This window comes from Aspergillus pseudotamarii, assembly GCF_009193445.1.
Source record: "Aspergillus pseudotamarii strain CBS 117625 unplaced genomic scaffold BDV38scaffold_4, whole genome shotgun sequence".
In the NCBI taxonomy this organism is placed as follows: domain Eukaryota; kingdom Fungi; phylum Ascomycota; class Eurotiomycetes; order Eurotiales; family Aspergillaceae; genus Aspergillus; species Aspergillus pseudotamarii.
In genome coordinates this window covers 271,676-295,888 of record NW_022475018.1, presented here as the reverse complement: position 1 = coordinate 295,888, position 24,213 = coordinate 271,676, and the positions used below count along the sequence as shown (strand labels likewise).

General features: G+C 50.2%; 12 protein-coding genes across 12 annotated transcripts; 7 read left to right on the top strand and 5 right to left on the bottom strand.

The window, feature by feature from the left end:
• Positions 1-471: 471 nt before the first annotated feature.
• Positions 472-3,283, bottom strand: BDV38DRAFT_234878 (putative ATP-dependent RNA helicase DBP6). The gene has a single exon (XM_032053288.1). The coding sequence runs from the start codon at positions 3,233-3,235 to the stop codon at positions 617-619; it is 2,619 nt and encodes an 872-aa protein (XP_031918542.1). The 5' UTR covers positions 3,236-3,283; the 3' UTR covers positions 472-616.
• Positions 3,284-3,462: 179 nt separating this feature from the next.
• BDV38DRAFT_125224 (phosphatidylinositol N-acetylglucosaminyltransferase subunit A/GPI3) lies at positions 3,463-5,299 on the top strand. The gene is made up of 4 exons (XM_032051193.1): positions 3,463-3,591; positions 3,651-3,717; positions 3,767-4,155; positions 4,272-5,299. Exons 1-4 carry the CDS (start codon positions 3,575-3,577, stop codon positions 5,233-5,235), a joined length of 1,437 nt encoding a protein of 478 aa, XP_031918541.1. The 5' UTR covers positions 3,463-3,574; the 3' UTR covers positions 5,236-5,299.
• A 1,303-nt stretch (positions 5,300-6,602) lies between these two features.
• Positions 6,603-7,838, bottom strand: BDV38DRAFT_234875 (ADP-ribosylation factor family protein). The gene is made up of 2 exons (XM_032053287.1): positions 7,628-7,838; positions 6,603-7,566 (listed from the first exon to the last, which is right to left on the bottom strand). The coding sequence occupies exons 1-2, from the start codon at positions 7,674-7,676 to the stop codon at positions 6,866-6,868; spliced, it is 750 nt and encodes a 249-aa protein (XP_031918540.1). The 5' UTR covers positions 7,677-7,838; the 3' UTR covers positions 6,603-6,865.
• A 577-nt stretch (positions 7,839-8,415) lies between these two features.
• BDV38DRAFT_125214 (uncharacterized protein) lies at positions 8,416-10,370 on the top strand. The gene is made up of 2 exons (XM_032051192.1): positions 8,416-8,624; positions 8,695-10,370. Exons 1-2 carry the CDS (start codon positions 8,540-8,542, stop codon positions 10,266-10,268), a joined length of 1,659 nt encoding a protein of 552 aa, XP_031918539.1. The 5' UTR covers positions 8,416-8,539; the 3' UTR covers positions 10,269-10,370.
• A 1-nt stretch (position 10,371) lies between these two features.
• BDV38DRAFT_125209 (mRNA splicing protein PRP18) lies at positions 10,372-11,795 on the bottom strand. Its single transcript, XM_032051191.1, has 2 exons — positions 10,754-11,795; positions 10,372-10,696 (listed from the first exon to the last, which is right to left on the bottom strand). The coding sequence occupies exons 1-2, from the start codon at positions 11,662-11,664 to the stop codon at positions 10,504-10,506; spliced, it is 1,104 nt and encodes a 367-aa protein (XP_031918538.1). The 5' UTR covers positions 11,665-11,795; the 3' UTR covers positions 10,372-10,503.
• Positions 11,796-11,897: 102 nt separating this feature from the next.
• BDV38DRAFT_234869 (SAP18 family protein) lies at positions 11,898-12,941 on the top strand. Its single transcript, XM_032053286.1, has one exon. It carries the CDS (start codon positions 12,101-12,103, stop codon positions 12,902-12,904), a length of 804 nt encoding a protein of 267 aa, XP_031918537.1. The 5' UTR covers positions 11,898-12,100; the 3' UTR covers positions 12,905-12,941.
• A 95-nt stretch (positions 12,942-13,036) lies between these two features.
• Positions 13,037-13,898, bottom strand: BDV38DRAFT_234868 (uncharacterized protein). The gene is made up of 4 exons (XM_032053285.1): positions 13,863-13,898; positions 13,767-13,802; positions 13,464-13,579; positions 13,037-13,387 (listed from the first exon to the last, which is right to left on the bottom strand). Exons 1-4 carry the CDS (start codon positions 13,879-13,881, stop codon positions 13,334-13,336), a joined length of 225 nt encoding a protein of 74 aa, XP_031918536.1. The 5' UTR covers positions 13,882-13,898; the 3' UTR covers positions 13,037-13,333.
• Positions 13,899-14,118: 220 nt separating this feature from the next.
• Positions 14,119-15,606, top strand: BDV38DRAFT_234865 (glutathione S-transferase). The gene is made up of 3 exons (XM_032053284.1): positions 14,119-14,571; positions 14,647-15,026; positions 15,114-15,606. The coding sequence occupies exons 1-3, from the start codon at positions 14,531-14,533 to the stop codon at positions 15,458-15,460; spliced, it is 768 nt and encodes a 255-aa protein (XP_031918535.1). The 5' UTR covers positions 14,119-14,530; the 3' UTR covers positions 15,461-15,606.
• A 44-nt stretch (positions 15,607-15,650) lies between these two features.
• ugd1 (UDP-glucose dehydrogenase) lies at positions 15,651-18,150 on the bottom strand (the record flags this gene model as incomplete). The annotated part of the gene is made up of 3 exons (XM_032062483.1): positions 17,505-18,150; positions 16,990-17,435; positions 15,651-16,883 (listed from the first exon to the last, which is right to left on the bottom strand). Exons 1-3 carry the CDS (start codon positions 17,791-17,793, stop codon positions 15,651-15,653), a joined length of 1,968 nt encoding a protein of 655 aa, XP_031918534.1. The 5' UTR covers positions 17,794-18,150.
• Positions 18,071-19,764, top strand: BDV38DRAFT_277997 (glycosyltransferase family 4 protein; the record flags this gene model as incomplete). Its single annotated transcript, XM_032058620.1, has 2 exons — positions 18,071-18,205; positions 18,313-19,764. The coding sequence occupies 2 exons, from the start codon at positions 18,071-18,073 to the stop codon at positions 19,762-19,764; spliced, it is 1,587 nt and encodes a 528-aa protein (XP_031918533.1).
• Positions 19,765-20,338: 574 nt separating this feature from the next.
• On the top strand, positions 20,339-21,302 carry BDV38DRAFT_277996 (GNAT family N-acetyltransferase; the record flags this gene model as incomplete). The annotated part of the gene is made up of 3 exons (XM_032058619.1): positions 20,339-20,448; positions 20,548-20,870; positions 20,968-21,302. The coding sequence occupies 3 exons, from the start codon at positions 20,339-20,341 to the stop codon at positions 21,300-21,302; spliced, it is 768 nt and encodes a 255-aa protein (XP_031918532.1).
• A 1,590-nt stretch (positions 21,303-22,892) lies between these two features.
• On the top strand, positions 22,893-24,083 carry BDV38DRAFT_277995 (ABC transporter substrate-binding protein; the record flags this gene model as incomplete). The annotated part of the gene is made up of 3 exons (XM_032058618.1): positions 22,893-23,052; positions 23,104-23,382; positions 23,434-24,083. The coding sequence occupies 3 exons, from the start codon at positions 22,893-22,895 to the stop codon at positions 24,081-24,083; spliced, it is 1,089 nt and encodes a 362-aa protein (XP_031918531.1).
• Between the last annotated feature and the right edge of the window lie 130 nt (positions 24,084-24,213).

Genomic DNA, 24,213 nt, shown 5'->3' with positions numbered 1-24,213 from the left:
GCCGATGTCATGATTCATGGTTCATCAGACAGCCGAGTCAGTTTTACCGAACTTTACCCGACGACGATGTTGTCCAGCCCTAGTGCCAAGCAGTCAGCCTTGAGTTCTCCCCGTTAAAGACTTGCCCTAGCTTCGACGGTGTACGCTCACGTTAAGCATGAAAACTGGCTAACATTTAACTCCAGTGGGGAAAAGCGGAGAATTACGGGGTATAATTTGCAGGGAAAGCCTTTGTCGTTCGCATACCAACACAGAAGTGGGCCCTAGACTACGATCACAAGTGAAGGATCGGTAGTGAGGCCCGAATTTCCGGTCAGAGACTCAGAGTACTAAGGCGCGCGGAGTAGGGCGCGGAGTACTGTAGACCCATCTAGGGCTACGACTAGTAGGTATGCTACAGAAGGAGCCGATGGAGTACTTCATTAAAGTAGCTGTATCCATATAATAGTTATATTGGTCTGTGAGAGTCCGCTACGCACGGGATTTTATACACTTAGATCGAAATTTACTCCAATAGTCGACGTTGTTATCACGTAGGAGATAAGAATGTCTGGAGTCAAAAGGGGTATGCGCATATGATATCGTATTTACTAATGGCACTTTACAGCGCGATGTTTCACTTTTCGGTCCTTGAAGCCTTCCCCGTTCCCCCTGTCTTCACCTCCTGCTCGAGTGCATCCAGCGCTTGCCTGTACCTCGATTTGACATCCTTCATATTGTCAAGCTTCATGGGCACCTTTTGTACTTTAGTAGACCTGGTAATTCTATTGTCAGACGTTTGGATGATTTCCTTCGTGAACCACCGGCCTTCCCGATGAGCAACAAGGGTCCAGGCAGAACCCTCCCTGTTAGCTCTTGCGGTACGACCGACACGGTGCACGTAGGTAGTGATGCTTGTGGGGACATCATAGTTGACCACATGAGTCAAGGATTGCAAGTCAAGACCACGAGACGCCCGATCGGTGGCAATGATGATCGAGATCTTCCCTTGTCGGTAAGCAGTGAGCGTTTTCCGGGAGGCGGATGACTTATTCGACTTGATGATCGTTCCAATCTCCCTAGCCAAGGATGGATCAAGCAAGGCAAGCAAGCGCGAAAGTCGCGAGGCGGATTCGGATGACTTGGTAAAGATCAAAACAGAGGCTCGCGGGCGACTCTTATCTGCTTTGACGTCCACCGATGGTTCACCTTCCGATGCTGAACTATCATCGGAATCGGAACTATCACTCGATGATGAGCTGTCATCACTTGAAGCGTCAGACTCCGAATCCTCCGAGCTCGAATCATCAGAGCTGGAAGTCTCAGAGTCGGTGTCAGAATCAGAGCTTTCTGAATCAGAAGTCGAGTCCGAGTCCGAGTCTTCAGAGCTAGATTCTTCAGAAGTCGAATCCTCCGAACTAGAATCATCTGATTCGGACGTGTTTGTCAAAGCACGCTTTGTGTTCTTATTGACATCCACCTTTATGTGTGACAGAAGCAGACGCAGGAGATAAAGTGGCTTCTGTGATCCGTCTCCAACCGAGAGAGAGTACTCCTTCAGTCTAGGCGGCAGAGTGTACTGATCGCCAATGCGATCATGAATACCACTTTCATCCTCCTGAGATGTGGCTTGTTCAGATGAACCAACAATAACAAGCTTAGGATTGGAAAGCCGTAGAGAGTTCAGCTTCGAGATATCCTTGGTCATGGTGGCACTGAGGATAACCTTTCTCGGGTCCTTGGTTTGTACAGGAAGCCCAAGATTGGCGAGGAACTTTCCGCTAAAGCCAAAGGTTTCCGCGCCCTTTCTTGCGTCTAAAGAATTTATTACAACATCAACCCATTCCTGGAAGCTTTCGTTGAGCAGCCGATCCGCTTCATCAATGACGAGCCACTCAAGGTGCTTCAGGGTGAAGCCTTTGGTATACCGGATGTGGTCGACGAGACGACCTGGGGTACAAATCAGAATATCAACATTGGGCTCGGCCTTACGAATATAGCCCGGCAACGATTCACTTTGATCCCCTGCATCTGAGATATAGTCCTGTAGGCTGAAATTCAACCAATCACTATCCGTTAACTTATCTTGTTGTCGCAGTTTGAAGTTCTCTGGGCCATAGACTTCATCAACGCGCATCAATGAACGCTGTTCTTCTTTGATGGCCACATTTCCCACAGCGGAGGCGACACGGAGTCCGGACCCAGCAGCGCAAAGCTCGCAGGCCTCCCGAGCTTGTTTGACTAGTTCTCTTGTAGGCACGACGATGAGGCCTCTTAGCCTAGGAGCAGGGACTTGCTCTAGAGCTGTAACCAAGGGTAGGACGTATGACAATGTCTTTCCAGAACCAGTAGCCGCAGAAATACATATATCTCCTGGGTGATGCTTAGATCCCTGCAAGAGTAGCGGGATCACAGTAGACTGCACGGCAAACGCTTCCTTGTACCCATTGCTTTCGAGAATGCGTAAGACATTCTCCTCGATCCCGAGGCTCGAAAAAGGGGTTCTGTCTTCAGCGGAAGTCCTTAAGGGATTGGCCAGCCACGACGGAAGGGAGGAGTAGCTTGGCTTCTCATCCTGCTCGGGGGCCGCTTCTGGCTGAGGCAACGGCTCCAGGCCCTGGGCTATAACAGGTTCTGCGGTTATAGGTCCGGTAGACTCATTCTCGACATCCTCTTCGCCAGATTTAGCCTTGGCCGATTCCGTCGCTTTAATTGCCTTTGCAAATTTAGACAAGATTCCAGAGAATTTGCTCGTCTGCGGCTTTGCGCTATCTTCCTCCTCTGACATGGCATCTATATCCTTCGATTTCGCGTGTTTTTTCACGTTGCGTTCCTCATCGCTGTTGGGTTCTTCTATATCCGCAGATTCCTCAGATGAATCATTGTTGCCTCGTAAGCTTTCTCGTTTAACCTTCTTTGATTTCTTCTTTGTTTTATCCTTGCCGTCATGTTTACTTGACGAAGCCTTTTTGCGGCCGACCGGCGAGACAGCACTCTCTTCCTGGGACGATTCTTCTTGAACAGCACCACTGGCAGCAGACTCGGATTTTCTCTTCTTTTTCCGACTCTCTTTAAGTGACGTGGGAGTGGGCGAAGGGCTCTGAGTTTTCTTCGGCTTCTTGGTCGAGGTCGGGGTCGAGGTAGTGACGACGGAGCCATCCAGGTCTCTCTTCCTCTTGTGGGATTTTTTCGCACTCACGGGAGTCGATGAACTTTTCTTCGAAGAGACATTATGCGCAGAGTGGTCACCAGCCATTGTCAAGCGTGTCAGCGCACCACCGGCGCAAAATGGTGTCGATCGACAGTTCTTTTCGGTCTTACGAAAGAGATTCTCCGAAATATTTCTTTCTAGCGGGGATTATTCCGTCGGCAGAATAGCCACACCGCCCATGGTGCCGCCAGGATGTGGACCATTCGGGAAATAACATTGGTCGATCCGCTCCGGCGCAATCAACCACATGCTCAAGAGATGACGGTTATACCCCTGGATATATTCTCATGCTACTCTGGGACGAATAGACTCCGGACATGGACAGACCGGCGCACTATGATCCATTGATAGTTTCTGGGCTTCTAAGCTAGAACAAGAGCCAACATGCCTTACAACATTGCGTGAGTCGCGTCGCGTCGTCTGCGCCAGGTGTTTCTTTATCTAACAGCTTTCTGCACAGTATGGTCAGTGACTTTTTCTTCCCACAACCAGGTGGGATTGAAAGTCACATTTACCAGCTATCGACCGTAAGATATCCTAGTGTCTTTGCCCGGATGGATGCTCATCGGTCCTCAGAAGCTCATCGACCGTGGTCATAAAGTAATTATTATTACCCATGCGTACAAGGGTCGCACGGGAGTTCGATATCTTACAAATGGCCTCAAAGTGTATCATGTCCCTTTTCTCGTCATATACCGCGAGTCCACTATGCCCACTGTCTTTTCATTCTTTCCAATATTTCGCAACATTGTCATCCGCGAGCAGATTCAGATTGTTCATGGACACGCAAGCTTGAGCAGTTTCTGCCATGAAGCGATCCTGCATGCCCGGACGATGGGTCTACGGACAGTCTTTACCGACCATTCGCTATTTGGCTTCGCTGATGCCGGCTCAATTCTTACCAATAAACTCCTTAAATTTACGCTGAGTGATGTGGACCATGTCATCTGTGTCAGCCATACATGGTAAGAACAAGCGGTTGGGGGGACTAGAGTTGACACGCAACCCGGCGGTCATCCTAGTTGATGCCAATGGCACAGGAACAGGATTCGGAGAACCATCTGCTGACTTCGCGGCATAGTAAAGAGAATACGGTTCTTCGGGCATCCTTGGACCCGTTAATGGTCTCCGTAATCCCTAATGCGGTTGTCGCGGAAAACTTCCGACCTCTCGAGCAAGGAGAGCCGCCGAGACAAATTGGGCCAAATGATATTATCACTATCGTCGTGATCTCGCGCCTGTTCTATAACAAGGGAACTGATCTGTTGATCGCTACGATTCCGAGAATTCTTTCGTCCCATCCAAATGTGCGATTCATCATCGCCGGGTCTGGGCCCAAGGCCATCGATCTAGAGCAAATGTTAGAACGCAACGTACTTCAAGATAAAGTAGAGATGCTCGGTCCCGTTCGTCACGAAGAAGTTCGAGATGTCATGGTCCGAGGTCACATCTATCTACACCCAAGTTTAACAGAAGCCTTCGGAACAGTCCTCGTAGAAGCCGCTAGCTGTGGCCTCTATGTGGTGTGTACACGGGTTGGTGGCATTCCAGAAGTGCTCCCTCAGCATATGACCACTTTCGCCAAGCCGGAAGAAGATGACCTTGTTATGGCTACTAGCAAAGCCATAGCCGCATTGCGCTCCAACAAAGTGAGGACTGATCGATTTCACGATCAGGTGAAGATGATGTACTCCTGGACCGATGTGGCACAGCGCACAGAACGTGTTTACAAGGGTATTCAGGGCGACATAAGCCCTGAAGAGTTCTACGGTTATTATCCCGGTCAAGGTTGGGAGGCGAGTGGTGATAGGGTACGGAGCTTTGCCCTTATTGACCGGCTAAAACGCTACTATGGCTGCGGGGTGTGGGCAGGCAAGCTGTTTTGCCTTTGCGTGGTCATTGACGTCTTAATCTACGTCTTTTTGGAGATGTGGTTCCCTCGCGCGAATATCGATATTGCTCGCAGCTGGCCAAAGAAGCTGAAACAGAAGGAAATAACTGACTCAACCCGAAGTGGCCCACGTCGCATTAGCTCGACGACCTGACCCAAGCAATAAAACTTCTATTACGACTCCGTTGCGCGACATGAGATGATTTCTAATGTTTTTGACTTGCTCAAATTCACACCGTGATACCCGTGCTCATCATAACTTATAGTACATAATATAAGACATTATATCAAGTAGTCGTTCCTAAGACTGGAATCTCTGTCTCTGGGTCTGAGGCTCATACTTCCATTCCGCGTCCAGCGTCTCCGCAGACTCGGGCTGCCTGTCTTCAGCAGCCAACGCACCCTTGTCCCCACGCTGGCCTCTCTGCGCTTCATCACGCTCAAGGCCGCGCAGGCCGGGGATCTGGCGTTCGGTGCGAGGCTCCTTGCTTGCTCCAACACCCTCAAGGCCACCACCAGGGTTCTTCCGGTGCTGTTGTCCATCATGGCGAAGCTCTGCGCTCGTCTGGCCTCCTCCAGGCTGGCCTAGGCCGGTGTGCACATCCTTAGAGGTAGCACCCTGCAAACTCTGGTCGGCAGTCGTTTTAACGGACTCCTTTCCGTGAGATCGCTCAACATTGGGGTTCTGAGCCTGGCTGCCCACCTCCGATTGGGTGTTGGGAGTGTAAGAGTTGCTAGCGGGAGCAGTTCCAGGAGGATATGTCTCTGCGTGGAATTCAGGGGCATAGTCTTTGGGAGAGACCTTGCGGCCGGGTTGATGCTGTTTTGAAGGGTTAGCCAATGGCCTTTAAAGATATCGAACTCAAGATGCACATACGCCCTTGTCTGTGAGAGGCTCGGAGTTGCCGGCGCTAGGACGGAAACCCTGCTTAGGGTTGTTATCGGAGTGGATCTTGTCAAGAGTGCTCATGATGAAGGTTTCTGGATGTGGTCTTGGAAGATCGCGTGATAGGATAATTGGAGTCGTGATAATGGACACACGCAAAGATTTTGCAGTGATTGTTTGATCTGCTATAGGAGGAAACCTTTTACAGCCGATACGCTCTTCTTTATAACCCTTCAGATGGGTAGACACAACTTAGCCGTTGCATGCCAACAACCCTATGACGTCAAGGCTGATGGAGGTTGACTTCATACTTAACTCACCACCATTCGACATCCATGATTGTTTTCTGTCACCAACGGGTCTGAGGCGTCAAAAAATACTGGCAGCCTTGCCTGTTTCCCTGTATGTTTTCAAAACATGACGTTGCTATGTTTAACACGGTGGGCTCAGCTGTGGAGATGATCGCGCGACCACAGCAAAGCTATAATGGTGCCGAATTAAAGGTAATTATTTAGAACGTCTAGACGGACATTGATAACTAGGCCAATGACTTCATCAAATGTTTCAAAACTGGGCCGAGACAGTAGCTTGTGCAGGTGCCCCGTGGTAGAGATGATCGGTTTAATGGAACATGGTATATCGTTGAAAAGTACATTCCATACAGCATATCTATAACATGAAGGTAAAATAAATAAACAATTAAACCAAGGTATCTTTGCATGTGAACAATTCCTCCCTGCGCCATTAACAAGCCCCCAATCCAATCAGATCTAATATCAAAGGGCACCAAGCGAAATCTAGAGGCACCTGTTCCTGGCCGTCTCACGAATTCATCCAGGTACGAGGGACAATCTCAAACCCGGTCTTACGTAGAACTCCCCATCATTGGCGAGGCGTATCACCTCATAACCGGCGGCCTTCCCTCCTTATTCCATTTGACTCGGGTTTGAACCCACTCCACAGCTTCCTGGACTCCCGAGCCCAGAAGCGCACTGACTGGTAAGACGCGACTGTCGCGCATGGCGCCTCCAGATTCTCCCTCGAAGACCTTGCGCACAAACCCTTCCTTGATGCGAACCACTTCTACCGAATCCTCTCGATCTTGTTTGTTTGCTAGGACCAGGATCGGTACACCCGCAACATCTGAGTTCTTTAAGACGGATTCTAACACTTCGCGACACTCGTCGAGCCGCCCAAAGTCACTCCCAGGTGCATTTATGCCGACTGTCTGTTCGGTGAACGTATCGGAGTTGCCCCCCGAAGGGCCCGATGCAGAGCTGGATTGTCGGTTCGAAGGGAGCCGGGTGATATCTGGGTCTTGACCGACGTCGGTGCTGTCGACGACGAAGATGATCGCATGACAGCTTGAGTAATAGCTTTGCCATAGGTTTCTCATAGTTAGTTGACCCCCAACATCCCAAATCTTCAGGTACATTTCCGGGAGGTTAATGGTTGCGACATTTTGGCCGACTGTAGGCACGGTCTTGCCAGGGTTCGGAGCAGGGGCGCCTTCGGGACGGGGTTGGTAGAGGGCCTTGATCTGCGAGAGCAGCGTAGTTTTGCCAGCGTTATCTAGCCCGAGAAGGAGGACAGAGTACTCTTCGTAGTAACATAGTCAGTACGCGGCTCTGCGCATGGCCTCGCGACATGTTCTCCTTACCCTCTTTGCTGGTAGCGTACATATACAACGACTTCGCCAGATGGTACATCGTTGCGGTCGCCGGAGGCCGGAGCCAACTCCTGGTATCAGAACGGGCGTAACGAGAGTCGGAATAACGGAATCATGGCAGCGCAACTTGCCTCTAATTCCCGAGCCCTTTCACTTGTTCACTTTCTACTCTGATTCCAATGTCGTTCTGCCTCTGGTGACGATCATTCACCCGCCTACTCTTCCGTCCAACGCGCGTCAGCCTTAACCCCCTTTAGGAAGGTAGGGTACAGGGTTGCCACGTCCTCTCACCCTAAGCCCTAAATATCCTAGTCTGGCTACCCCGCAGCCGGAGGGTCGCCGACCTTCATGATTATGATAGAATTAGGTATTGTTTTCCCTGGTGGATTCCCTCCATGATTTCACCGAACGATGACGCTACCATGGGTGATGTATCTTGTCTCTCCCCTGGTTGCAAAGAGGTTCATTTCTTGACCTTGGGTGACTGAGATTTATCGCAACTCTATCAAGATTCGGAAGTGGGGGAATTGATGATGTATTCGTACACATACATACTTTGATACGAGGATGATGTCCCGCCGACTGCCACCAGTCTAGGCGACTCGAACCCAAGCTTAATTTCCATAGTTCACCCCACGCCGCCGTTCGGACCATAATCGGGTCAGGATTGCTAAGCTAGACCAGAGTTTTGTCAGCGAAACGGCTTTACTTTTGTGATCCGCTCAATGTGCGCCTCTCACGCCAACTTCTTGCAGCATTTTTTTGCTATCTCAGATGTAACCCCTTTTGATGGCCTAATGGCTTCATGTCCTTCACAGGAAGGTAGTGGTGCCGTGATCATCATCTAGACTAGACCCACCGATTGAAAGCACTGTCCTTCTGGGCCTCTGCCACTCTTATCGCATGTCCCGTCGAGAATGCTCCGCGCTGACTGGGCGGCTGGAGGCTCACAGATCGCCTTCAATGGACACTGACACCATTATAATCGGTATGTCGCCATACTCCTTGAAGGCTATTTTCTGCCAATGGGCGCCGTGATTGACCTGTAACCGCCACAGGAAATGGGCCTTCGGCCATGATCCTGTCCTTTATTCTGCACGGTCACGTCCCGTATTATTCCCCCAATCCTCCACATCCCGATCCTCTTCTTCATGCCAAACTCAAAGATCACCCGGCGTTGCTGGATGCCGATGTCGATGCTCTGACGGAGCATTTTGCCGCTTCTCGACTGAGCTACTCCACTCAAGCTCTTCCGGTCAATGTATTATTTGACACCCTTTTCCGCCCTAGTATCGATGTGGAAGAACTGGGTAGCATTTCAAATATCGAATGGCGATATGTGCCTGAAAAAGCGGTTCCTCATTTGGTTGTCGGAAATGCGCCACGGCCTGGTGGGCAATGGACCGAAAATCTCGTCCCTGCCAGTTGGGACATTCAGACTTTGAGCTATGCATCTATGTTATCTCTTCCGGGTTACTCCTTCGCACAGCATTATCGGAAAGTCACCGGCAAAGAGCTCCCTGCGTTCACCCGACCCAGTAGACAGGAGACCGCGGAATATTTCCGGATGTATCCGGAAGCAGTTGGGATTGCGGATGTTTTCAAGAGCAATGAAACCCTAGCCGGTATCTCCAGAACAGAGAGTGGCTTTTTCATTCAGTCACACAATATTCATTGCAAGAACGTGGTTTTGGCGAGCGGTATATTTTCCGAGGTGATACAGCCTCGTCCGCTGCTCCAGCCACTCCTCTCGTTGCAACCCGTCCCGGATATCCCTCTTCTCATTATTGGGTCTGGGTTTTCAGCTGCAGATGTAATTATCTCAGCGCCAAAAGATCAGAAGGTCATTCATGTATTCAAATGGGATCCCGAAAATCGGCCCTCTCCCCTGCGAGGCTGTCACCAACAAGCCTACCCCGAGTACGCGGGGGTCTACCGTTTGATGAAACGAGCTGCTGTTGCGGCAGCGCCAACCACAAATAAACGACCTACCAGAGTGAAGCGGACGACATCAAGCCCGTTTCTCGAAAGTCGTGCTTGGGATGAGGTTTATCAAGGATATCCAAACACTGAAATAATCGGCGTGGATATGGAGAAGGAATTTGCTACCATTACCTTCCGCCGAACCGATGGCACCACTTTCTCGCAACCTGTACGCGGCATGGTGTATGCGACTGGTCGCCGAGGCTCCCTTGGTTACCTGGACCGTGGACTCCTTTCTGAGATCTTGGAACATGATGAGAAAGGCGAAATAAACCCGATCGTCTCTGGGCAGACCCTGCGACAGAACGCATTTGAAAACATGGAGATTGCGAATAATGTCTTCATCGTTGGCAGTTTGACGGGCGACACTCTCATTCGGTTCGCACATGGCAGCTGTGTTCAAACAGCAGGCAAACTGATCCGTACATTTACTGGGGAAAACAGGGCCAGGGCTAAGGCGGTGGTCTCTACCCGATCACAGGGATCATCCCCGGGGCTGATGCAAGGCATTGATGGCCACGATGTTTACGGGAACGGAAATCACAGGGTCCAGCTCGATAAGATTGATAGCTGTCGGACGGAGTACCCTATGCCCGAGAAGTCGGGCTTGCTTGGAAGCATATGGAAAGCACTAACGGCAATCTGGTGACGATATCATGTGTTCTAACCTCTTTACTATACATACACATCTCACATAGATCTAGAAGGCAGGTGCGAGACCTTTATATTGTATAAAATCGATTAAATTTAGCATTCTTACACGCCCCACGGGCCGCATATGTTCACAAAAATAAAGCCATGGATAGGTGCAACCGGGTATAAACATCATCATCATTATTGTACACTAACTAGTCACCAAGCTCAGGGGGAATATCTTCATAATTCTAGCCCATGATCTGCAGCTGATCGTCTGGCGGCCATCGGGTTTGCGCAAAGCTCAAGCATCGTTTAATGCTTTGCAGATACTTGCGAGTGATCTCGTCACTTAGAATATGGGCCTGCTGGTCGCTCTGGTGCAGCTTTTCTCGGGCTGATCGCTCGTGGATACCAACCATGGTTACACCAATGGGCCATGCTCTGTACGCCGTTAGTTATCTCACGGTATAAGAATCAGTTGAAGGGGCCAACACGTACGCCTTTCCAATACTCAATCGTAGATAGGCATCATTTGCATCAACGTATCTCCGCAGCTGGGCATTATGGACGATTTCGACAACATGCTCCAGTACGCTATCATCAACATCCACCTTCTCGAACTTTCGGAACAGTGGCTTCATATTCTCTTTCGACTGGACCATTGCATTGTAGGCTTGTCGTCCCTGGAGACTTTGCTTGACAGATATATCTCGCTTCGCCAATGCAAGCTCCCACTCCCCTAACACCATGTTGAAATACGAAGCCAGCTGGCGGAACAAATATTTGCGACCTGCCGTATCCTTAGGGAGTGTCGTAGAAATCTTCATCTCCTTTTCGGGAACCAGTTCCAGCGTCGTGGGAATAGGCCCATCAGACAACTGCTGCTGGGGCGTGAGCGAACGCTGCACGAGTCGACGATACCGCCGTAAACGGCCGCGATGTGTCTCTCCGAACAACCGAGCCGGTTCATCTATCTCACGCAGCTTCGTAACCAATTCCTCGTCCGGGATGTCTTCCTCCTCATCCTTGTCCTTGTCCTCATCCTTTTCACCGGCCGGGGGCAACTCCGGCAATCCCAACCGTTTCCGTCGCTCTCGCTCCTTAGCCGCTTCTTCTTCTTCTCTCTTTTTCCGTGACTCTTCCGCTAGTCGTCGCTTTTTCTCTTCTCGCTCCTGGCGTCGTTCGGCCTCCTCTTCGTCCAGCTTGCGCTTCTGAGCCATGCGCTCTTCTCGTTCGCGTTGCGCCCGATCCTGCTCTTCATTGTAGGCGGCAATTCGAGCAGCCTCTAATTCACTGCGGCGAATGTACTTCTTCTCGGGGGGGTTCGATGTGTCTTTTTTGTCTGATGACGATGATCCGCCGCCTTTGGCTTTGGAAATCTCCTTGGACATTAACGCCGCGAAATCCATGTTGCTGACTGCCGATATGGACCAAGGCCAATCAAGAATTTTCTAAATAAACTGTGGAAAGGGAAATTAGACCGTAGCAGAGGTCCGTGACTGACAACAGCGCCAGTTGGTTGGGGGGGGGTGAGGAAGCGGCAAGAGTTGGTTTTTGGGCGGAGGTCGAGAGTCAAGGGCGGCCTAGAGTTAAAGCAAAGCTCCTCGGCGGTCGAGCTTAAACTCGGTGACAAAACCCAGAAGCTCTCTCCATTTATTTCATCCGCAACACTTCCGCTGAAACCATTTCAATCCCTCCGTTACTATTCACTCAATTGTTGTCCCCGATTGATGCTGTGACGAAATAGACGCCTACGCAAGAATAGTATCTCTCTCCATATATTCTTGGAGCCCTCCTTGAACGATCAATTGTACCGTCCATCGAACCCACCGACAAAACGGCATCATGGCCGCCGCTCGAGATGCGCCAAAACCCCAAATTGACCGTCAGTCCACAACGCCCTTCCATCTGAAGCTTTTCTACCGCGTGAACAACTTCCACCACCTGTCAGACTTTGCTCCCCAGTCGTCGCCTGCTTCATACGGCGGTCCTGTCAGCGGCCCCAACGCCATTCGGGCGCGCTCCCCTCCCCCGCCGCCGCTCCCTGCCCACCTTCAAATCTATACCTGGCAGTCCTGCTCGCTGCGCGAATTGTCACAGTTACTCACCTCCGCCTTGCCGTCGCTACTACCAGACCCGCCCGTAGGCACAAGACTATGCTTCCGCCTCATTTACCCCGACACAAAGACCGCAGCGACGATGGGGCCCGACGTACGAGGCCGGTACCTTAGCAAGGACATAGGCAGTGTGGTGATTGGACCAAGGGACAGCCCGTACCGCGATGAGAATGACGAAGAGAACGGCGCTCCTGCGGGCCCCCGGGCTGGACCACTACGGCTACAGGGCCACGACGCCGACAAAACACTACAAGACGTACGATTCGTGATCGGAGACTATGTAGATTGCGCGATTCTGCCGCCACTGGAGGACGGGTCGGTAGCACCACCGATCAGCTCTGGGAGGGGGTCCATTGGATCGGCAGTTGGTGGTGGCATGAGAGCATTCCGCGATAATGGGTTCGCAGGCCGGCCAGGTCGGGGAGGCCGAGGCGGCGGCGGCGGCGACCGCATTCCTGTAGGCGATTGGAGACGGGGAGAGAGGCTACCGGAAGGAGGAGGGCGTGGGAGGAGAGGATGGGGTCCTTATTAATTGACATCTCTTTTTCTTTTGCATCTAATGATTTCGGAGTGTATTAGTTTCTGGAGTTGTGATCCTGAGGGATACCCGGTACTGAAAATATAGTTGTTGTCTGATCTATGGTTTGGTGCTCTTCTATTCTGAATGCGTAGGGTAAAATAGTACTTGAATGTTGGTGATCGGACATCTCACCCCAGCTATGTATAAAAATATATATATCCGCACATATCCTACACCACACAGCCCACCTACACTGGAAGTACCACAAACACATAACCCACACTCTTCATCTACAATTTAACCAAGTACCAAGAAGAGAAAAGAAACAAGAAGCGGTATATTCCGTAATAAATACACATCTAGTGATGAGTGTCGTCATCCTTCGACAAACCCTTCATTTTCATCCACTCTCAAACCAATCGACCGCAAAACAACGATAAATCAAAATTCCTCAAGGGTATCTCCCCTCCGCTTCCCACGGAAATCATACTTGCCCTGTAAACAAGGAAAACCCGTCAGTCCGAAACCCATCCAAGCCCCAGTTCGCCGAAGAAACCAAAGTCAAACCCACCTCAGTCTTGTAGGCAATGTAGCCCAATGTTCCGGGAATCAGAGCCATGTAGAGGAACGAGAACCAGGCATGGCGCGGGGTCCAGCGGAAGTACTTGTAGCGGTTTGCGTTGACCTCTGTTCGACAATATTAGTCTTGATCGTGGTCTTTCTCGACATTCTTATGTTTCCAATTGTAGCATTAGACGGCACAGCGCATCCACAGAGCATAGAGTCTATCGCAGTCCGTCGCATTCCATTGTTATATCATGTCAAGATTGGTTGGATTGGGTGTCGGGGGAGAAAGCGAGGGAAGGAAATGTACCGTAGTATTTCTGGAGGGCCGGGTCAAGGACCATGGCTGGAATTGAAACGTATTAGTGTTTTCTCTATCAATTACAACCAGGGAAGATAAACTCACACTTGCTAGGACCGGCCATGGTAGCGGTTGTGTAGAATGGACAGCGTTATCACCTATCTTTCGTCTTGAATTGGCTGAGCTTCGATTGGGTGAGGTGAGGTTCCCCGTGATGTCACGTGGTTTTTTACATTGCTTAGTAAGTCTGTATTGTGCACGAATATGATTGGCTGGACATGGTTGAATGTTATGCAGTCATGCTTTACTTCTTCTTTATCCTGATTAGGGTATCTCATGTTTATCCTCCAGGAAGCTAATGTACAAGCCCATGCAGTTATCGGGTGATTGTCGGGAAAAGTCCAGATAATGAAGATGTTCATTCACCAAAACTCGAAAATGGTCCTCTAGGGATTGGATTGAAAGACCCACTCCCGCCGATGACGCAGTTTCACAGGCGGAGATGCCGAGGCAGATACGCTCTTTTTGCTCGGTCGCTGCAATATGAGGAGATTATTCCAGTCGATCAGTCTAGATCTGCTCGGTATAAGAGTCCTGGCTTCCTGATATTGGTCTACTGTTCGTATCTACCACATCAGAATCTGTACTCAGTGACATTGGATACGATACCGCAAATCAGTTCCGATTTGATATCTCGATCGCTTCTCGCTTGATCGACTCAACTCAAAGCAATATTCTTTTGCGCTCCTATCAAAGTATAGATATACATCAAGATGACGGACGCAAACAAAGGCGCTAACATCACCCTCTACTGGTCCGTCTCTCCCTTCCCCTTTTATATATATATGCCTTGTACATGAAAGCACACTAACACGAGAAAAACGTACAGGCTGGAGCAATCCCGCTCCCAGCGCATCGTCTGGCTCTTCGAGGAACTAGGCCTCACCTACAACCTGAAGACCTTCAAGCGCACATCGGAGATGCTGGCTCCTCCGGAGCTGAAGAAGATTCATCCGCTGGGCAAATCGCCCGTCATCACCATTGAAACCGAGCAGTCAGAGAAACCGCTCGTGCTTGCCGAATCGGGTAATATCACCGAATACCTGTGCGACCATTTCGGCGGCGAAAAGCTCATCCCCAAGCGCTATCCCGAGGGCAAGGAGGGCGTCGTCGGCGGCGAGACGGAGGAATGGATGCGCTACCGGTATTTCATGCACTATGCTGAGGGTACTCTGATGCCGTTTTTGGTGTTTCAGTTGGTTATGGATCGTGAGTTTTAACCTTTCTTTCTTTCTTCTTTTTTTTCTTTTGTTTGATGCTTGTGTGGTTGGTAACTGATGGTATGGAATGATATAGGCATGAAGGATGCCCCTGTTCCATTCTTCATTAAGCCCATCCCGAGGTTTGTTGCGTCAAAGGTTGAAGAGGCTTTCCTTTCTAGGAATATCTTTGGGAACTTTGATTTCCTCGAGGAACGTCTGAAGACTGCCCCTGGTGGTGGACCGTATCTCTGCGGACAGCAGTTGACCGCTGCTGATATTATGATGAGTTTCCCGCTTATTGCGGCGTCGTTGAGATTGCCGCTGAAGGAGAAGTATCCGCATCTGGCCAAGTATGTGGAGAAGATCCAGGCCGAGGAGGGTTACCAGAGGGCTGTGAAGAAGGTGGAGGAGGTTGATGGGAAGTTCCAGGCTTCTTTGTGAGCTTCTTTTATACTTCCATGGGATTCTGTTGCATGATTGATATGGTGATGATGATATTTTTGTATGTTCATACTTATCTTTATGATCGTGCTGTAGTGCTTAATTGATAATGTGCTTGATTCTGTATATTCGAATTTCAATATAAACACAAGTAGGGTATCAATCTAATTAGATCTTCTCAGTGTCCAGATCATATACCTACGCTAGTGGTATCATTCGATTGTGATGCACCAGGCCGCCGTCCAACCATATCCAGTTGAATGCCTACTTTCTCCATCTCCCGTACATCCAGGAAACACCGGCCATCAAGCACCCATTTGGGCTCTTTTAAGTTGTAAGCAATGCGCGCCCACTCCAGCGGCTCGGCAGTTGCAGGTCGGGTGGATGTTGAGCGACAGGATGCGCAATCAGCAGCACAAGCCTCTTGTGGGGCAAGACGGTAAGATATTCCATTGAATGTCCAGGTCTCCTCTTCTGCCTTGACCGGAGCCATAATCACCTCGGCTAGACTATCATATACCTCCTGGTCCGCTCTAGCAGCAGCTGGCTGATAGGTCAACAACGAACGACGTCGAGAGTTAGCAGGAACATTCCGGAACTGATCACAATCCGTCAAGACCAGGACTGCATGTGCCTGAGAACAAGCCAGATAAGGATCTGCAAGAACCTTCACGACGCTATCCCTCTCCGAGTGATTAGCCAAGACCACCTCTAGCTCGCGGAGAATATCCTCTTCCTGACAGTAAGGGTCGTATATAGCGATCTCCATCGGCCGCTCCTCCATCAATAGCCGGACCACGTCCGCTGTCAAGGACTCACGCGTATCTCCCGTATCCTTCTTAAACGCAAAACCAAGCAAGGCGATCTTACGACCATGCAAATTGCCCTCGAATCGATCAATCACCTTTCTGGCGAACCGGTTCCGCTGCATTACGTTCATGACATTGACTTGATTCCAATAGTGCGCGATGTCTTCCAGTCCCAGGGTCTCAGCCAGATATGTCAAGCTGGCGATATCCTTGCGGAAGCACGATCCGCCGAATCCCAGTCCTGCCTTGAGAAATTGGGGTCCAATACGTGTGTCCATGCCGACTGCTTTGGCTACTTGGTCGACCTCGGCGCCGGTCTTCTCGCAGATGGCACTTATGGAGTTGATGCTGCTGATGCGCTGGGCGAGCATGGCGTTGGCTACTAGCTTGGATAGCTCCGAGGACCAGGCGTTGATTTCGAGGATACGTGATGTTGGTACCCAGGTGGAATAGAGGCTTGTGAGCCTGTTTGCTGCACGACGGCCTGCTGGTGTTCCTGAGGATCCGATGAGGACACGGTCAGGTTTGACGAGGTTGTTGATGGCTGAGCCTTCGGATAGAAATTCTGGATTGGAGAGAACCTCAAAGGGGACTTCTGGTCGGAGGGTGGCGAACTATAGTGAAGTTAGTATCCTTGAATCAGGGTCTACGACAAATTTTTGAAAGCCCCCAGAACAATACTGATCGCAAAGGAAATGAAGAGCAAGGGGTAATGAATACCATTTGTCGGATCCGTTGAGCAGTGCCACACGGCACCGTACTCTTCTCCACGATGACCGCGCCAGGTTTTGCATGGAGCGCAATCTCTCGTACAGCCTCATCGACAGCTGTCATATCAGTAGCTCTTCCAGCGCCTAACCCAAAGGTCTTGGTGGGTGTGTTCACCGCAAGGAAGATCATGTCAGCGCGAGCAATGCTACTAGCTGAGTCGCATGTAAAGAATAGGTTGGGCTTCCGCTTCACGTCCCCTAAGATGGCTGCAATGGAAGCACTCGAAGTCGCAAAATCTGCGCCGTCCCTCGCTACGCGGACAATATTGCCCAAACCTGGTTCATGAACTGGAAGATGAGGTGACTTCCATCTCTGAATGCGACGAGGGTCTCGGTCCACGACTTCAACTGCGACGGACGGGTTATGGAGCGCGAGGACTGCAGCGGTCGGCCCACCTATGAACAGTTAATGTCATGTATAATATAGCATCTTGAGGGGACCGTCATGGAACAGTGAGGACGTACCTACATACCCCGCACCTACGACGCAGACGTTCTTGACCACCCTGGGAATGTCGTGAACTCTCTGCTCGGAGCTGAGATTATAAGTAGCCGACGAAGACGGAAAGCTTAGCGAGACAAGTTCATCTCCTCTTGAGGCACCGAATAAAGGACTCGAAGCCGGAGTCGTAGGGGGCGTTGAGTCCTCATACAGACTCCCCTCCGAGGTGCCCAGTGGCGAAGAGGGAATGTCCATCGGGTGAGTCTCCTTTTCCACGACCATTTTCGAGATTGTGATCCAGTTTGCGGGCATGCGCCTTCTTCAGTGAGATTATTAACAGGGACCCAAGCGTTTATACAGTCTACTATCGCACACCTGACCCTTCCTGGTCACCCGGTGGCCGATGCAAATTAGCATGGTTAATCGCTACATGTTTCCGGCAGGCTACTGGTCCTGCGAATGCCTCCTACGAGCGTTTCCGGAGCGTGCTGAAGCAAGATAAGAGCTAAAGAACCAGATGAGCACCATGGATAGTTGTCGGGAACCCCAAAGAGCTTGAAGAGTTGATGCACGGGGAAGTGAAGACGGAATGTCACTGGTGAAGGTTAATGGATACCGGCCACCCCACGTGCCCGCACGAAGCCCTCCTACACGAAGCTTGTGTCCATCTCTAAAGAATGAGCCCTCCATCCCGCAGGAGATCGTCAAATCAACTAGCCATCATGTGCTATTCACGTTTTCATGTCATCTGCCATGAACGCGATCTCATGCAAGATAAATGGTCTTATTAAACCATGGTGTTGCCACTTCTAATTCGCTGCATTCCGGCAGTGCACCATGGCGTCGTTTGCTTCCAAACCAGATGATTTTCCTAAGATTCTCAAGGGACGGCGTGTTCTGCTGACTACAGAGTCGCTGGGACCCGTTAATGGTGTTAGTCGGACGACGTTGAGCTTGGTGGAGTATCTCCGGCGCAACGGTGTCGATCTGGCTGTAGTCGCACCGCATTATCAAGGCTTCCGCTGCCAGGCACAGGATGCCGCGGATTCACGGATACCGGGTTATCCTCTGCCATACAATCCAGACCTGACGATAGTTTATCCGTTTCGCTTGGACACTGTCTACAAACAAACCTTCCAGCCAGATGTCATTTACGTCGCCAGCCCAGCCTCTCTAGGCTTCCAGGTCCTGCTGCAGACCCGTCAACTTCGGAAACCCCCTACGGTGTTACTCAACTACCAAACAGATCTCTCAGCCTACAGTGAAATTATCTTCCCGGCACCTCTTGACAGATTCGCAGTTTGGCTGTTGGCCACCGTGCAAGGGTTCCTGTTCAGCCATCCATCTGTACACACCATCTTCTATCCTTGTTCGGCTGTGCTGAACTACCTGAAAGATGCTGGAGCTCCTGTCGAGCGCACCATTAGATTGGGACGTGGCGTTGATACATCCCTATTTAACCCCGCGTATTGTGACAATGCCTATCGAAAGGAAATCGCCCCGAATGGAGAGATCGTTCTCATCTGCGTGTGTCGCCTTGCTCCAGAGAAAGGATTCGAGTTCCTAGCACAAGCGACAGTCAAGCTTGCTGAACAAAAGGTCCCATTCAAGCTACTGATTGTCGGAGGAAACCGCAATCCGGTCGTGGAAACCCGAGTCCATCGTCTTTTCGACGCAGTCAGAGAACATGTCATATTCACCGGGTTCTTAACCGGACAGTCTCTGGCTCGCACATATGCCTCGGGCGATATCTTCCTTCATTGCTCCATTACCGAAACCTTCGGGCTAGTAGTACTGGAGGCCATGGCCAGTGGGTTACCTGTAATTGCCAGAGATCAAGGAGGCCCGTCGGATATTGTACAGCATCAGAAGACGGGATATCTAGTTCCTTCAAACGACATAAATAACTTTGTTGATCTAGTACGAGAAGTCTCTGTTGATAGCCACTTGCGGTCTACCCTGTCAACCTCTGCTCGGAGATACGCAGAAGATACAACGTGGGAGAAGATCAACAACCGCGTCGCTTGGCAGATGGCGAACGCATTCGAGCAGCGCTCAGCCGAAGAAAGTCTCGATAGTTCTGATGAGCCTGTCGTGGCCAGATTCATGTTGCCGATCCTGGAAAAACTGCGCATTACTCTCGCTGTTGGACTTGTATACCTCATGTGGTTGATTGCTGTGGTTCCTTTGATCATCCATGGACAGCGGATCGTTCCTAGAGCTTTGGAATTTGTACATAGTATGCCGGTAATTGGGAGGTGTATACGGGATCGCTCTAGGTAATATATGTATAGACGCTATAGAGGGGGTCTTTACTGGGTACACACATGCATCTTCTACGCTAGCGTTCCGGCCTTGAATATCTATTGTAAATTTGCCATCCCAGTACTAGGCAGCAGGCATGCATTTAAATACAACCTCGTAAGAAGGCTTTTACTACTCTCAGATAGAAAACGGCTGCAATGAACGCTCCTTTTGGCAGATAAGCCTTTGCTGAGGGCATATCTGGGTAATAGTTCCGGATCAATCCGTAGCTCGTAGCCCTGTTGTGAGTGTAAGATTTCCCGGATGCAGTATGGAAACGCTTAGCTATGTATTTGTTGCCCACAAGGCGTCCAATCGGAAGTCCCAGGCTTTTCATACTTGGTGGATCCATAATACAGCTGGCCATCATAATCGAAGCAAGTTCAGTGGCCTACCAATTTCTGGCCCCCAAATGACAACAATAATCCTAGTGCACCGAACTCGGGGACTTTCATCCGAAGTATAAAAGCCGAAAGGAAGCCTTAAAACGCCGTCATACTAGCTAGTTCTCTTCTGTCAAGCTCTTACTTCTCCCCTAACCTTACTATCGAAGATGACCTACTCCAACGCCAACCCCCAGTTCGAAGTCCGAGAAATCCAAACCAAAGAAGAATATGCCCGTCTAGTTGACGTCCTCTGGACTGCCAACTTTCAGCCCTATAAGTACTTAGCTTTCTCCCTTCCTGCTATACCTTCCTCGAGCCCCGCCCCAAGTCACGCTTTTTAAAACCAGCCCTAACTATGATAATTGTGACCACACAGCCCTATCTTTACAGCCGTCCACCCCGTAACAGGCCACACGGCCGCGGACAGAGAAGCTGACAAAGCCCTCGACACCGAAATTCGTTGGGCCGCGCACATCAAGAACCCGGCGTCGCATTTTATCTACGTGCTCGATCTCCACACCGGCCGCGTTGCCGGCGGGTGCGAATGGCTCATCTTCCATGACAATCCTTTCCCGCATGGCCCGCAGACGATCCCGTGTACTTGGTATCCTGAGGGCTCTGAACGAGCGGAATACACGAGTGCGTTCCTGTCTCAGGTGTTTTTCTATCGAATGTCCTGGTTTAAGAGAAAGCATGCTGGTATGCTATACTTCTTTCTTTCGTTTTCTTTACCGAATATATATATATATATATATGCGCGATGGTATTTGCTAATCCGATCACGATGGGGATATAGGTGTCAACGCCATGGGTGTGCACCCCGATTACCGCCGACGCGGTGTAGGCCGACTGCTCATGCAATGGGGTCATGAACGGATCGATGAGTTGGGGTATGAGAGTTTCATTGAAGGGAGTCCGATGGGACGGTGGCTATACGAGGAATTCGGGTATCGACGGGTGGTGAGTTTGCATGTTGATTTGGAGAAGAGACACCCGAGTGAAGAGTGGTCGAGATTGGTGCACGAGTGTCGTCCGCCGGCGATATTGTTGCTTTGGAGGCCTCCTAGGGGGAATTGGGATGACAATGTACCGGACGGGCCGTGGGCGGTTAATGAGGAGACATGGAAGTAAGATCATATATCTATCAGGAGTTCTATGATGATTTTCGCACAGTAGACAGAGCTGAGAAGCTGTGATAGTCAGAGTGTTACATCAGCATAAGGCTATTGAAAGATCGAAGAGGGAGGCTGTATTTCAGGGCCGACTGTGTACTTATTTCCTGGAATGCTATGATATCGGACTTCATATTACCCGACAGGTCGAGGGAGTAGTAATATTAGTACCAGCTAGATAGTATGTATATGGGAGTTGGAGTTATTTGCAATACAGGTTTCTAGTACAATATATATAACCTCTATTAATCTAACCATTGATAGAGCGAAGCTATCGTTGGACTATTAGCATCCATTGCCGAGCTATCTACACCAGCAGCTATGCTAGCATGATCATAGTCTGAGGACTGGCAAAGACCTCAGATAAATCCTATTGACTGAAGAGTCAGCTCATTCAACCACCTAAGAATATCCGACACTCAAGGCGTCTTTATAGAGTATTTTGTAACTGGTTAATGGGTCCTTTCACACATTGGTACTCTGTGATCCCTCCTGTGAAAATCAAGTGACCGCACCAGAGCTAGATAGAGCATAGTCTCTGTATCTTAGATATGCCAAGAATATACGTTGAAGCCTGGGTCGGTAGATCGTATTGCCAAGTCGGTAGAAATAGGATCGTCGTCCAAGACAGTGCCAAGCCCAAGTTTGGGAAGAATAGGATTAGGGTTTAATAAGGCCAAATATAGGAGGGTCTGGACTGCGCCTCCCCACACGTTTACCAGCTTTCTGATGCAACACCACAGGGGTTCGGCCCCAAATTGGCATTAACCACGAGTTTCTTACTAGTAATCTGGCAATCTTCGTGCAAGCCAAGCATAATGCGCCGTGGATCGTGTGGCGCAGCAGCCACAAGGAAGCTTCTATGATCCTATCTCTGCCTGACCGTTGGGATCGAGGATCATTCAATAGTGTAAATTTCTATATCGGAATTATTCCGTGCTTATCAATCTATCTGGCTTAATAGTTTGAGGTAGGATTCACATATGTGGATACAGGGATCCTTCAATTCAGGCGACTTTTCTTAGTCTCAGATATGGACGTCCCTCTAACGTATCACATAATGTGTCGTGACTCGAGCGTGATCTAGGATTATACTATCAGCGTAGGGTCATGGTTTGTAATCTATAGACATTGATTATGGATACATTGGCCTTGCAAATCACCGTATCCGCTAATGAAGGCAAAAGGACATTGTTTCTAATGGTTTCGAGTAGTTTTGAGGGATTGTGTCTTCGGCCGGTTGTCTGCTAGGTGACCCGTGCATTTAGTTTCATTTATCATTTGAGTTGACCAGTTACTGTATCATGGCCCATTATGGTACAGCAACTGTGCCGTGGCTCGGCGCCAAGGACGCTCGAAGGATTCTAGAGGTATTCGATTGGGATAGTATTTCTCAAACGGTACTCGACACATTTGGATATCTAGAGACTCAAGGCTTGCTTAAAAGGCGCGACGATCCCCGGACTGCAGCCGGCATTATTCTCATATCTACCACATCTATCTGCTTCGTGTTCACCTCATCAACACTGGACCCAACCTCCATCAAAACATGGTTTACTTGAATCGTCTTCTCGCTCTGTCGAGCCTTTTGTCGCTCGGTCAAGCTCAATGGTCTCGAAATGTTCCCTTGGAGACTCGCACTCTCGACGAGATCTATGAAGCCGCAAAGAAGGAGTCTGGTCCTCTGGTTGTGTCCTCTGGAGGAGATGGTAAGTTTCCATGCAGCTCTCGCCCCTACCTATTGCTGACAGCCTGGCTAGCCGGTAACCAGAACGATTTCATCATCGATGCGTTCCAGAAACGCTTCCCTGATATCCAGGTGAACTGGACAGTCGACCTCTCCAAGTATCACGCGAGCCGCATTGACCGTGGCTTCTACGGCAAGGGGGAGACAACCGATGTGGTCATCCTGCAGACCCTGCAGGATTTCCCTCGCTGGAAGTCGCAGAACCGCCTTATGTACTACAAGCCAGCAGTGTGGAACGATATTTATGCTTCTGAGCGTGATCCTCACGGTGCTTATCTTCCTATCGCAGAGTGTAAGCTATCCCTTCTTCATGAACTCAAATATGATCTGACAAGGTGTACAGATGGCTTCGGCGGTATCTTTTGGGACAGCAGCAAGCTGAACGAATCCGAGGTCCCCGACGACTACGCATCCTTCACTGACCCTAAATGGCACGGAAAGCTGGTCCTCACCTATCCCAACGATGATGATGCCGTTCTGTATCTCTTTGCTAAGATCATCGGCCGCTACGGCTTTGAGTGGCTCAATGCCCTTCAAGCGAACGACGTTCAGTGGGTACGGGGCTCCTACACCCCCGCTGCCGTTATCTCGGCCGCCCATAACAGCACAAGAAATCCTCGGTCGATCACTTTCACCACTGCCGATGGTTCGGAGAACTGGTGGGGAATTAAGAACCCTCAAAAGGACGAGAGCATGAGCTGGTCCCAGACGGCAGCCATCCTTGCGAGCACGAAGAAGCCGGAGACCTCCAAGCTTCTGCTCAGCTTCTTGGTCAGCGACGAGTGGCAGAAGGCTCAGGCTGATGCGGGCAGCTTCGTTCCCCGGGTTAGCCTGGACCAGGGCAGACTTTACGAGCAGAATGTCAGTGAGGTTGGTGGCTTCCGGGTCTTTATGAGTCAGCGCAATGTTGTCGATTGGTGGAAGAGCCAGTTGGAGACTACTTTGGGTACTCCTCAGGGACCTAGTCCATTGGATGTCTATCCTCGTGTCTAGTTGGGGTAATGCTGCACCTGCAGGTGGACAATTTTTGAGTGTATTTATATGGTACCTTCTGCTATAGGATGGAGGCGAATTAGTATGCTTATTATAGAGAGATTGCCGCTGTCTAGTCTTGTTCTAGGTT